The 13490-nt window shown below is 42.3% G+C and overlaps 1 protein-coding gene across 1 annotated transcript; it reads left to right on the top strand.

Moving 5' to 3' along the window:
• The first annotated feature begins 5853 nt into the window (after positions 1 to 5853).
• Positions 5854 to 8165, top strand: LOC112435533 (C-type lectin BML-2-like). Its single transcript, XM_076889556.1, has 3 exons — positions 5854 to 5962; positions 6048 to 6371; positions 8074 to 8165. Exons 1-3 carry the CDS (start codon positions 5854 to 5856, stop codon positions 8163 to 8165), a joined length of 525 nt encoding a protein of 174 aa, XP_076745671.1.
• Positions 8166 to 13490: the final 5325 nt, after the last annotated feature.

The raw sequence follows: 13490 nt of genomic DNA, 5'->3' as shown, positions 1-13490 counted from the left end.
TTAACAAACAGTGAGGAACTATTACTAAATATATGTGTTGGATATGTTTAAAATGACATTTTGAATGAAAGATATCTGCTGGTGTGTGAGCAGTTGAGCTTTTCCGCCCTTTCCAGAATTATAATGGTTACAGCTTCACTCAGATATCACTGAGGCGGTGACGCAGCCATGCAAACACAGTGATCGCATGCAAAACTCTGCTTCACATTCAAATGAAGACACAAACCTGAGACCTGATGCAGCAGACGTGTTCAAGGTTTGATGCTGTGAGAAAAGCTTTATTACACTTACAGACTAAAACTGCAGAAGAAAGTCAGAGAGGATGAATACATGAGCAATGTTTACTGTTTATGACCTCAGTCTGGCTTCATGGTTTCACAGCTCACTCACCATGTGGTGGTTGATGGAGGTCAGTTTGAGTTTGCTTCTCAGATGAATTTGAATAAGGCCGATTTTTGCATTAAGAAAATACTCCTGATATCTTTAAACAAATAAACCTGAATGAACACTTTCAGCCTACGTCTGGCTTTACATGATGTACGAAGCTTTTCTGAGAGAGGATTTAGGAGCAGATGTTTATTATGTGGATGATTTTAACTGTTTCCAGTTCAGCAGACTGGATGCTTCTCTTCCAAATAAAGATGATCATATTTCAGTCCTCACTGTGTTTTTGTTTATGCAAGAAAATGACCAGAGTGAGAGCAAACGAGGCTCCATTTAAACATGTAACTCAGTTACATGTGGAGATGTTAAAAAAACAATAATAAATTGGTTTAAATACATTTTATAATATTTATTATGAAGAGAGAGCTGAGTGTAAAAGCAGATGATGTCACTTCCTGGTGTGCAGACTAAACCGCCACAGTCTTCCTTCTCACTGTAAGCGGCTGTCTCCTCCTCTCTGTGGAAAACCTTCCCATCAGGCTGCGTCCTCCACCTCAGCTTCACCTCCTCAGTGACTCCTTGCTCCACCAGCTTCTCCCTCACCTGAAACACAGTTTTCACACATTAACAGAAGCTCCTCATTAATCAATCACTGAGACTGATTATTGACAGTGTAGAGAGAAAGCGTTATAACCTGATAAAGACACAGTGACTGATTTCTAACCAGCACAGGATGATTGAATTTCATTCTTCCCCAGTGATGTATCTCATCAGCAAAGACACACAACTGTCAAACTTGTCTCCACTGATCTCAGTGACATGTTTAACAGTTGTGTATTTGGACATTTTCTTCCCGCTTGTTTGAAATACGACATGTTATCAAAGTCAGAAAGGTCGAGATCCTAAAAAGTCAAGTTTTCTTTCCTCTAGTTTCTAATTCCTACTCCTCGGGTTAAAGCTTCTGTTTGCTTTTTATTTATTGTGAATTCATGACAACACTGTTGTCATTGACTATTTTCTTTCTTGCTGACTGAGGACATGCAGACAAGAGGAAAATGCCACCAAATGATCCTCTGGTTTTTTAGTTTAAAGATGCAAGAGGCTGCAGTTTGGTGGGGCTCTGCTGCAGCTCTGCAGCAGGAACAGGGTGTCGTGTGTCCTCTGACCTGCTGCAGGATGGACTCTTGCACTGCGGGGTCGTTCAGGTCTGCAGAGCCCGCTCTCAGCTGAACCTTCACCCTGCGCTGCAACACTGGAGTTTGGACATCTGCAGAGAAACAACAAGCCGATCAGACCTGGAGGATCAGGCTCTGCAGTAACAGTGAGCACAGACTCACCCTGGTAGCAGAGGAAGGGGTGGGTATTATCGCATGGCTGGAAAAGCAACGATGATGATGATTGGTCCACCATCACACAGTCCCCATCTCCTGATTGCAAAGTCAGAGGCAGGAGCTGGACGTCGCTGCCATCGGACCACTCCCAGCTGTTGCTCAAACCAATCCAGGCATATGACAAAGAGGGAATCAGCCATCTATTTCCATTCACTGAATAACTATCATATATGTGTGACGCCAGCAGAGTCACGATCTCCGTGTTGTTCACCACACTGTTGACGGTGCTCAGGTCTGTGTACCTGTCCCTGCAGTAGGACCGAGCGCCATGAAAGCTCCTCGAGTCCTGCACCAGGATGTAACGGCCAGCATCACCTGGAAGAGAAACGAGCAGACAGAGTCAGAGCACAGGCTGGAAATGTTCACCAACAACATTCGCCTTTTTTAAACTACAAACTGATATTTTTAAGAAATGCTGATCATGATATCTTTTCTTCGACTAAATGTGTTTTAGTTGTACATAATAATATAAATATATAAATATATCTATCTATCTGAGAGACTATTGTTCCTTCGTCGTGGTGCTTTTAGGTGCCGATGCCACTCACCGCTGTAACAGATGAAGTGCTTCTCTTCTGAACAGTCTCTGGTCGACCAGAATCCCAATGCAGATACCGTCACACACTTCCCCACACCAGGCTCGCCTGTGCCCCAGTTTGTGACGGTTGATTTACCTGTTCCAGTATAAGACCACTTCCAGGGTAACATTATACCACGGAGTCAGGTACTTCTGATTTGAGACCTTAGTTTTCACTGGAGCTACAGTATCCAGAGTCGTACGTAGTGAGGAGGTAAAATTATTAACAAGATGATCGACCTCTGTTGGGGTAGTGTCCAGATAGCTGCTCTGCTCTATGTTGGTACAGGGCATTGAAGATGATAACAGTGGGTGGATTATATTCTTAAACTTAGTTACAGCGCTTTCAGAAAGACATCTACTTTGATAAAGTCTACTCTCCACTGCTGTGTAATCAATTATTGTAAAAGTAAATGTTATCAGGAAATGATCAGACAGCAGAGGGTTTTCAGGAAACACTGTTAAATGTTCAGTTTCTATGCCATATGTTAAAACAAGATCTAGAGTGTGATTAAAGTGGTGGGTGGGTTCTTTTACATTTTGAGAGAAGCCAATTGAGTCTAATAACAGATTAAATGCCATGTTGAGGCTGTCATTTTTAGCATCTACATGGATGTTAAAATCACCCACAATAATTATTTTATCTGAGCTCAGAACTAAATTAGATATAAAGTCTGAGAAATCAGACAGAAACTCTGTGTAAGGCCCAGGTGGACGATAGATGATAACAAGTAAGACTGGTTTCTGAGTTTCACAGCTGGGGTGGACGAGGCGAAGCATCAGGCTTTCAAATGAATTAAAAGTCTGTCTGAGTCTTTGGTTGATTAATAGGCTGGTGTGAAAAATTGCTGCCACACCGATTGTGGGCATATAAATAATGTTTTATTGAACAACTGTGTTGAAAATGTGTTTTGTGAGGCTCAACCGGCTCCTTCATAGAAACTGCCCGGAGCCTAACCAGAGGCTGAGCTGGAGGCCTCAGCTACCTCTGAACCAGTGGGAGTTTTTAAGTCGGACCTGCCACGTCAGCTGGAAAATTGAGGTTTCTCAGTCATCCAGGTCATTGTATTCTAAGAAGTGGGCTTTAAGGTGTCTGGGAAGGGATCTCAAAAATCCTCAGAACTCTATATTGGAGACACCAAAAAGCCATTTCATAAAGGCATGGCACAACATAGAGGAGCCACCTTGGCGGGACAGGACTTGGCTCTCCATCTGCATCTAAAGGACAAAGGTCACTCTTTCAAGGACACTAATGTTCAAAATTTGGACTGAGAAGACAGATGGTTTGAAAGACAAGTGAAGAAGCCATCTATGTCCACAATGAACAACCCTCTTTGAACAGAGGCTTTCGACACCAACTGTCTGCCATCAATAAGCCAGTTTGGTGATCCTTCCTAGACACCTTAATGCCCACTCACATCATGAGCCATTTCAACTCAGGAAATCACATGATAGGGTGGGGCTAAGTTTCACAGTGAGCTCACCCGAAATCTTGGCTGATTGTGACCCAAACCCGTTTTCACACCTTGGCCCATGTGATTAGGTAGAGGATCAATAGCGGGTCCATGACCCCCTTAGGGGACACTCCCATAGAGCTTGAAAATCTGGCACTCACCACCAATTGACCTTAAAACTGAAGAAGCTTCTCGCATGAAACATCTTCAAGAAAATTAAAGAAGATCAGATGCTTTTCTTTCCAAGTTCTTTAGATTATTAAAGGAACATTGAAGTGGTCGGGCAGACGTCAGTCTGTTTGCATCTGTAATAACTTTGAATAAGTCATCTTCAGTTAAACGACTCTGAGCATCTTTAATCAAATGCACTTTAATGAACACTGGGCTGCTTTCTAAAAAACCACTTTTACAAAGTCTCTGATGGACGTGGGAGGAGGAGCGAGGATGACATTTATATCAGATGAAGAGTTCTGACTGTGTCACAGCTGCACAGACGTCTCATCGTGTCGGGTATGTTCTGCATATGTTTGGTTTATTTGATAATCTCACACATTCATTGTCTGGTATTCTAATAAACAAAATGATGATAATTGAAGGAAGACAACATTTTTAAAGTTGAACGTTTCAAATGTTGAATATGTTTGATAGTTTTGTTTGAATGATTAGATTAGATAGAAATGGAGTGAATGACAGAGACAGCTGCCTCTTTGTTGATGCTGCTTTAAGTGTTATGATTAATAATGAACGAGCAGCTGCAGATGAGATTCATGAGGACGTCTTCACAGTTTTTCAGCTCTCAGTCATGAAGAGGTGTGGACTGATCCTGCTGCTGCTCTCAGGTCTGTGAACTCATCTCAGTCGCCTCATTTACAGTTTGAATAAAACTTTTGATGTCAGAAAATCAAAGAAAGCACAAAGTGAACTGCTCCATAGGGATTATTTTAAAGGTGTCTGTAAACGAGCTTCAAGCAGTCACAGGAACACTCGTACAATCTCCAAAGACCTTTGTCATGTCAACTAAACTTCTAAAGGTTTCTTTGGGTCCAGTTAGAAGTTTGATTGACAGTTTAATGGTCGGTAGTTTGTAAGAGTTTGTATAAAGTGAAGTAAAAGAGTAAAGAAAGAAAGGAGGGAAGAGTCAGTGCATGAACGTGGCTGTTTGTGTGCACTGCTGAGAAAAACACATCTTGATTTTATTTTCTGTGTAGAAATCTGACTGAAAGCCTGAAACGCTGCAAACCCGTCAGCTCGCTGAAAAAGATCCTGACTGCTTTTACCACGTCCGTGTGCACGTTAGAGCAGGGCGATATGGCCAAAAATATTTATCATGATATTTCATTTTCTTATTGTTGCCTAACATTGTACTGGTATTACCGTGAACGGTATAATATGGCCCAGCCCTAGTGCACGTGTTGTTCAGCTTTGAGAGCCACTAACACGTCGTTTTCCTTCATTGTGCACACTGAAGAGGAAAAATCGTCCAAATACATGTGCAATAAGGCCAGAGTGAAAAACAAACTTAGCACTGTTAAAGCAGCTTTTTAAGCTGATGTGAGAGTTTCGCCCTGGAGCAGGAAACCAGTGTGTAGGTGTCCACAGGCACCGTAAAACAGCTTTTAACCAGTACACGAGTTACACATCCTTTGAAGGACACATATATTAACATATATTCACGTCTTTAAAGATGTCAACAAAAAGTTTGCGTTGTGGTAGCATGTAAAGAATTTATTCTCCTGATGACTAAAATAGTCGAGCTGAGGTGAGTCTGTGACCGCGCTGACTGACTCGTGTCCTCTCAGGTTACGTGATGGTCTGCCATCTTCAGTCTGATCAGTTAGTCAGACAGCTCCACCTGGTTGACCTGCAGAAGTCCTGGAACGATGCTCAGCAATACTGCAGAGATAAGTACATTGACCTCGCCATCGTTAACAGCTCAGCTCTCATCCAGGAAGCCCAGAAAAGGGCGGGGAGCACCGAGGCGTGGATTGGACTCTCCAAAGGCTGGAAATGGTCTCGCCTCGGTCCAGTTCAGTCATCCTGGTTTAACATGTGGTCACCGGGACAGCCAGGGACTGATGAGTGTGTGATAATAACTAAATCTGGATCATGGTCCACAAGACCGTGCTCAGCTACTTATGACTTTGTCTGCTATGACGGTGAGTGTTTCAGACTTTGGTACCAGGGTTTGACAAACTGAACATTTTAGCTGCAGGTTTGAATCCGTCTGATCTTTTGTTTCAGCTGCGACTAACAAACACATCGAGGTGGAGAAATCAATGACCTGGTCTGATGCTCAGTCTTACTGCAGACAGACGTACACAGACCTGAAAACCATCACCAACACGCAGGACAACAGCCAGGTCGCTTCTGTGGTGTCAGATACTGCTGGTGCCTGGATTGGACTGTACAGAAACTGGACCTGGTCAAACTCGAGCACAGTCTCCAACCTGCCGTGGGGGCCCGGGCAGCCTGATAACAGCGTAAACTGTGCCACAATAGTCGGATCAACAGGCTCCTTCAACAGTCATAACTGTGATGACCAACGCCCCTTCCTCTGCTCCAGAGGTGAGTCTGTCCTCTGTGTTTCTGCACAGTCTGGTCCTCCTGGGCTCATCCGGACACTCTTGGCACAGCACTGCCGATGCTTTGGGTGGCGCTGTCATTTAGTGTTTGCTCTGTCTGCGGTAGAGTATCACTTCCTGTTCCTGTTTCAACACAGGAACAGGAAGTAGTAGTTGAGTAGCTTATCTGCGTAGCAATTTAATTAAAAACCTTTAGATAACTTCTGTTTTCATAGTATAATCTTCACGTGCACCATGGCTACTTCACCTGTCCCTCCTGCACTTTCTTGCTCATTGTGTCAGATGTTTAGTTACTCCTCGGCTTCCTTTAGCAGTAATGATATCTGTAACAAATGTAGCATATTTGCAGCTCTGGAGGCCAGGATTACTGAATTGGAGACTCGGCTTCGCACCCTTCATTCACCCATAGCTAGCCAGGCCCCTGTAGCTGGTGCAGCCGAAGATAGCGTAGGCCCCGCTAGCTGTTCCCCGGCAGACCCCAAGCAGCTGGGGAAAGAGGGCGGCTGGGTCACGGTGAGGAGGAAGCATAGTCCTAAACAGAAGCCCCAGGTACACCACCAACCCGTTCATGTGTCTAACCGTTTTTCCCCACTCGGCGACACACCCGCCGGGGGTCAAACTCTGGTAATTGGTGATTCTGTTCTCAGACATGTGAAGCTAGAGACACCGGCAGGGGCCAGAGCAGGCGACATTGAAGGAAATTTAAAACTGCTGGCTAAGGGTAAACGTAAATTCAGTAAGATCATAATTCACGTCGGCAGTAACGACACCCGGTTACGCCAATCAGAGGTCACTAAAATCAATATTGAATCGGTGTGCAACTTTGCCAAAACAATGTCGGACTCTGTAGTTTTCTCTGGTCCCCTCCCCAATCAGACCAGGAGTGACATGTTTAGCCGCATGTTCTCCTTAAATTGCTGGCTGTCTGAGTGGTGTCCCAGAAACGATGTGGGCTTCATAGATAATTGGCAAACCTTCTGGAGGAAACCTGGTCTTGTTAGGAGAGACGGCATCCATCCCACTTTGGATGGAGCAGCTCTCATTTCTAGAAATATGGACAAATTTATTAAACCCCCCAAAATATGACTATCCAGAGTTGGGACCAGGAAGCAGAGTTGCAGTCTTACACGCCTCTCTGCAGCTTCTCTCCTCCTGCTACCCCCCCAAAAACCCATCTCCATAGAGACTGTGTCAGCTCCCAAACAGACAAAAAACAAACTAAAACCAGAAACAAACAACTTAAACTTAAACAATTACAAAGAAAGAACAATACAGTATCCACATCTGAACCACAAAGTAAAACAGTGAAATGTGGATTATTAAATATTAGGTCTCTCTCCTCCAAGTCTCTGTTAGTACATGACTTAATAATTGATCAACAAATCGATTTACTCTGCCTTACAGAAACCTGGTTGCAGCAGGATGATTATGTTAGTTTAAATGAATCAACACCCCCGAGTCATTCTAACTACCAGAAACCTCGAAGCACAGGCCGAGGGGGTGGTGTGCTGGGCTGGTTCTAGACAGGCATATATGAGGGGGCAGACAGAAATGTAAAGGGGGCACATGGTGGCAGCTGAGGCGAATGTGGGGTGCTCTGAATAACTGTTTTTGTCATGTAATTGGATTGCACTTTGTCAAACCTCTACCCTAAAACCTGACCAACTTGGGTGTCCCCCCTGAAGGCTCAGCTTCTGCAGGTCTAGATCTTAGTGTCACTGAGGCACACAAACCCCCTGACCACGTTAAGGTGGCAATCACTCAGGAGGAAAACTGAAAAACAAAATAAAAAATAATAAAATAAAATATTGCTCATCAGATTCTACCAACTAAAAACATGACATTTACCTTAATTAGATGCCCTATGTTAAATACATTTGAATCCAACCATAGTACTTCTCACTATTGCCAATATTAACAAAACTAAAAAGGGTAGGCCAAGTTATGAAAAAAGGGCACTTCTCCAACTCTTGAAAAATAGAAATAAAAAATACATTAAAATATCCATCCAGTTCTTTAAAACCAACAACATAAAATCTATCTTAATTTGATTGCCTAAGTAAAGTATCAAATCAATTTTATTTATATAGCACTTTTACATTATACATGCTTCCCTTAGGCAGCATCATTAGAAGACATAGCATACATTTACACTGCTATGCAGATGACACCCAGCTCTATCTGTGCATGAAGCCAGATAACACACACCAATGAGTTACACTGCAGGAATGTCTTAAAGACATAAAGACCTGGATGGCCGCTAACTTTCTGCTTCTTAATTCAGATCAAACTGAGGTTATTGTACTCGGCCCTGAAAAGCTTAGAAATATGGTATCTAAGCAGATTCTTACTCTGGATGGCATTACCTTGGCCTCCAGTAACACTGTGAGGAACCTTGGAGTCATTTTTGACCAGGACATGTCCTTCAATGCACATATTAAACAAATATGTAAGACTGCGTTCTTCCATTTGCGCCCCTCCCTGAGCTCTGAGTTCTGCTGGAGGTTTCTTCCTGTTAAAAGGGAAAAAGTTTTTCCTTCTGACTGTCGCCAAAGTGCTTATTCATAGGGGGTCATTTGATTGCTTGGTTTTTTCTCTATATGTATTACTATAGGGTCTACCGCACAGTATAAAGCGCCTTGAGGCGACTGTTGTTGTGATTTAGTGATGTATAAATAAAACTGAATTGAATGGCCCTTTTCTTTCTCTGCAGATGTCAAACCTTCAGCCTTGAGGTCAGTGAAGGTTCAGCTGAGGGCGGGATCTGCAGACCTGAACGACCCCACAGTGCAAGAATCCATCCTGCAGCAGGTCAGAGGTCACACGGGCCCCGATACAAGGAACAGACCGCTATAACTACTGTGAAATGATAGAGAGCAGTGAGTCTGTGCAGGTTCAGGGACACGTGACAGCACACAGCTGCAGAGATACGGGGCTCATTTAATGCAATCCCATCCATTTGTATTATTTAACCTTTTTTTAACTGGTAACTTGAAGAAGTCATTTAATTTCAGATTACTGTGAGGAGACGACGTGAACCAATGACAGGCAATGAGGCCTAATTCCAGACTTCAGTTTCATCCCCAGCCAGTTCATTTAGTTCATTTCCCCCAGAAACAGCACCAACAATGTTTTCTGCTCACTACAGAAACAACGGCTGATTAATGAGGAGCTTCTGTTAATGTGTGAAAACTGTGTTTCAGGTGAGGGAGAAGCTGGTGGAGCAAGGAGTCACTGAGGAGGTGAAGCTGAGGTGGAGGACGCAGCCTGATGGGAAGGTTTTCCACAGAGAGGACAGCCGCTTACAGTGAGAAGGAAGACTGTGGCGGTTTAGTCTGAACGTTATTGGCTGATGTTCCTCAGATGATCTGCTGTGTAATTCAACTTATTTCCATCTCTGTACTCTGACTGCTGGACTGTAACAGCGTAGCTTTGCATGACTGACAGTTGGAAATCATCCTTCTTTATCCTAAGCTCAGATCAGAGTGTCTGATGAGCTGTTTTATGCCTCTTTGTCTCTTCTGATTGGTGAAGCTAAAGTTTGCAGGTGAGCGGGTGGGCGGACCTTCTGTGTCTCAGATATAAATGTTCATGATATCCTGTCTCTACATATGAAAGTTCAAGAGGAGAAAAAGGTGAAACTGAGTGTTCAGAGCAGCCTGATGTCTGAGCTTTTTGACTTCATACTTTATAGTTCAAATGAGCACCCAGCAATATAACAGTAGATATGCCGTATATGTCAGTGAATCGGGCATTTATGCTCTCTATTATCATATTAAATATACATTTTTCTGTCTCAGAAATGTCTCTGCTGCTGTTTGATTCTGTAAACTACAGTCATGGCTCTGCATCCATCTTCATTGTAAACTCTATTCAATAAAGTCTATTGATATTTTATTGTCCTGTCAGAACTTTCAGTTGCTTCATTTTTATGCTCTTATTTTGAATTTGATGCAGTAACACACATCATAAAGGCTGAGACAACATGAAGTTTAATGCTAAACAATAAGAGTCTCACATACAGTGAAGCTGATTGGCGGGACAGCAGTCACATGACTGGCTATGAAATCCCAGACAGACAATCCAACAGTTTGTGAAACATCTGAATGTAAAATGCTGAAAACTTCTGCTGCTCATCTGTTCACAGAAAAATCTGTGAAAGCGACGAGACGGCTGTGTGACGGTGATTTTCAAAATAAATTCAGATCAAATATTTTCTGTTTTAAAACACAAAGTGTTTCACAGTCTGATAAAACTCCACATTAAGACCAGAGTACCTGTCCACACAGCGGTGCATTCACTGCTGCACACACACACACACACACACACACACACACACACACACACACACACACACACACACACACACACACACACACGCACACGCGCACACGCACATTAGAGGAACAAAAGCCAAAAACAACAGGAAACAGATTAAAGCTCATCTATAAAATGAGTTGTCAGCAGTCGCTGCCCTGACATGGACGTGGCTGATGTGTTTACAGATGCATGTCTTTATTTTTCCTTTTCATGATGATCATGTGTTTTGAATAATTGTATTGTTTGTTATTTTCTCTTTTACCGTGGGAGGGGCTTTCGTGAGAATGAGATAAAGTAAATGATGGGCTGAGGAAAGCTGTTCCAAAGTTGGGAGCTGTGACTCTGGGTCGGTTTAGTCTGCCCACCAGGAAGTGACTGATCAGCTGATTTTTAATGGCTGATGTTCACAGGTTGATTTGACTCTTTTTTATCTTTAGAAAAATGCTCGTTTTGTTGGACAATAACATTTTTGTTATTCAGAGATGCTAACAGTAGAAAAGGTCTGAGTGGTAATGATCGAGTTTTCCTTCAGGACTTCATCGTTCTTCCTGAAAATGTGTGACTGACCATTTAAAAGTCCAGCCCTTCACCTCCACAGTAACACTCTAAGGAGTTTAAGACCATGGCGCCATCTGCTGGCCAAACCTTCACATTGCACCACGAGAATAGAATAGAATCCAACTTTATTGTCATTGCACACGTCACAAGTACAAGGCAATGAAACGCAGTTTGCATCCATCCAGAAAGTGCTTTAGCCACAATATAGATGTATTACAGAAATGGGTCTGTTACAATGTGCATGGTATGAAGGTATGTCATGAATAAGCTCTAAGTATGTGCAGGCTGTAGTGAGTATACAGGCTATGAACAGGATATCAATATGAACTATGCAAGTTATAAACAGCTGGTTATAACTTGCATGTGGTTTATAGAAGATGGTTGATCTTCTATAAACCGTTTATAGAATTATAATTATTGTATTGTACAGTATGATTGTCTACACGGCGTTTACAGTAGCGCAGTTTAGATCAGTGAGATATGTGGCTAATTTCTACAGAGGCTGTATAAAGTGCTAGTGGTTGTGTGTGTGTGTGTATGTTCAGTCCATGAGTTGATGTGGGTCATGGACATTAGCTTGGAAACGATGTTTGATGATCTCCACATTTTCTTTAACTTTAAACTTCCTCAAAGACAATCTGACCTCAGTCCAGAATAATCCACTTACTTCTCTTTTTGTATTGCCGTGTGTGTGTTAACACTCTTCCTGTCTTGTTATTTTAGAGCTTCTTTCTTATTGGAAACTCCCTGCGTCTACACAAGTTTGACCATCTCATGTCAAACATGAACACTTTTACACTTTATTGAATGTAACAACAACCAAACTGCAGTCTGAAACCATCTTTGTAATAATAAAGAAGCCTCTCATGTCTGTCCTGTGTTTCCTGACCCCGATGCAGAAGTCTGCCTGATCCCAAACCAGAAAAACTATTTCTCCTGCTTTAACAGGCGAATTAAAGAGAAAAGATGACTGAACACGAGCCGAGACTCAGAACGTGTCAACCAGCTTTTATGTGTTTTTACTCAGAGGGTCCAAACTGCTTCAGCTCAGTCCAGAGATCCTCTGAAAACCCACTTCATGCGATTGTCCAGCCTCCTTCACCCAGTTCATGTGAGCTGCTTGTGCATGGTGGGTGTAGCTGAAGCAGACGAGCACTTAAAGGGTCTGCTGTCGGCTCCACCTGTATTTTTGCATTCTCAGTCAGTTTAACCTGAGCTCAAATCTGCATCAGCGTTTGGTCCAAAGTAGAAGCTGAATGCAACACTGCCTCCCAGAGGCCAAATGCACCAACTACAGCTTCATTCAGGCGGATTTACAGCTTGTAATGGATTTCCTTCCATCCATTTTATTTTGCAGGAACTGCTGTATACTGTGTGCAGAAAAACAGTAGACATAAAACTAACTGTACAAATGATATCAGCTTGAAAATGAATAACGCCAACGCAGTGTGGGAAAGCCCCACTCTTAGGGCATACTTCCACACACTGTCTCAATACTTTTAAATCACTACTCAAAACCCATCTGTTTAGAATTGCATACACCTGATCTGTCTTAGGCCGTTTTTACCTGCTCAGTTTTTATATTTACTTTTATGACTGTTTATGTCTAAATTTTATCTACCATGTTTGCTATATATACATTTTTCTTATGTTTTTCATGGTATTGTTTACGTGCTACTGTGAGGTGACCTTGAGGGTCTGAAAGGCGCCTATAAATAAAAAGTATTATCATTATTATTATTATTATTATTATTATTATTATCATTATTATTATTATTATCATTATTATTATTATTATCATTATTATTATTATTATTATCAATACAAATCAGACAAAAACAGATGCAGCAGGATCACAAACAGACACATGTTGGCTACATGTTGATGCTAAATGACTAAAATCACACGTGCAACACTTTCTACATATTTGACAACAGAAGAAGAACACAAACAAAGTTGGAATGTATTTTTAATTATTTTAAATTTTTATTTTATGCCAAATTAGATATTTTGCATAATCAAGCACCAAATCACAAAGTCTCCTCCCTGTTTGTACTGTAAGGTCAAAACCCTACAGTACCACAGAGAACCCCAACAATCAAACGATCCCCCTCTGAGCAAGCACGAGGCGACTGTGGGGAAGAAAAACTCCCTTTTAACAGGAAGAAACTTCCAACGGAACCGGGCTCAGAAGGGACGGCCATCCGCTGCGACCGGTTGGGGG

Source organism: Maylandia zebra, linkage group LG11 (genome assembly GCF_041146795.1).
Source record: "Maylandia zebra isolate NMK-2024a linkage group LG11, Mzebra_GT3a, whole genome shotgun sequence".
NCBI classification, from domain to species: Eukaryota; Metazoa; Chordata; class Actinopteri; order Cichliformes; family Cichlidae; genus Maylandia; species Maylandia zebra.
Note: the sequence above shows the minus strand (reverse complement) of the source record. Positions and strands in the feature narration are given on the sequence as shown.

Excerpts from the sequence above, each read along its gene's own strand:
- LOC112435533 (XM_076889556.1), top strand. The coding sequence starts at position 5,854 with ATGTGGTCACCGGGACAGCCAGGGACTGATGAGTGTGTGATAATAACT. Across the intron at positions 5,963-6,047 it reads TGACTTTGTCTGCTATGACG|CTGCGACTAACAAACACATC; the intron begins GTGAGTGTTTCA and ends CTTTTGTTTCAG. Across the intron at positions 6,372-8,073 it reads CCCCTTCCTCTGCTCCAGAG|GCTCAGCTTCTGCAGGTCTA; the intron begins GTGAGTCTGTCC and ends TCCCCCCTGAAG.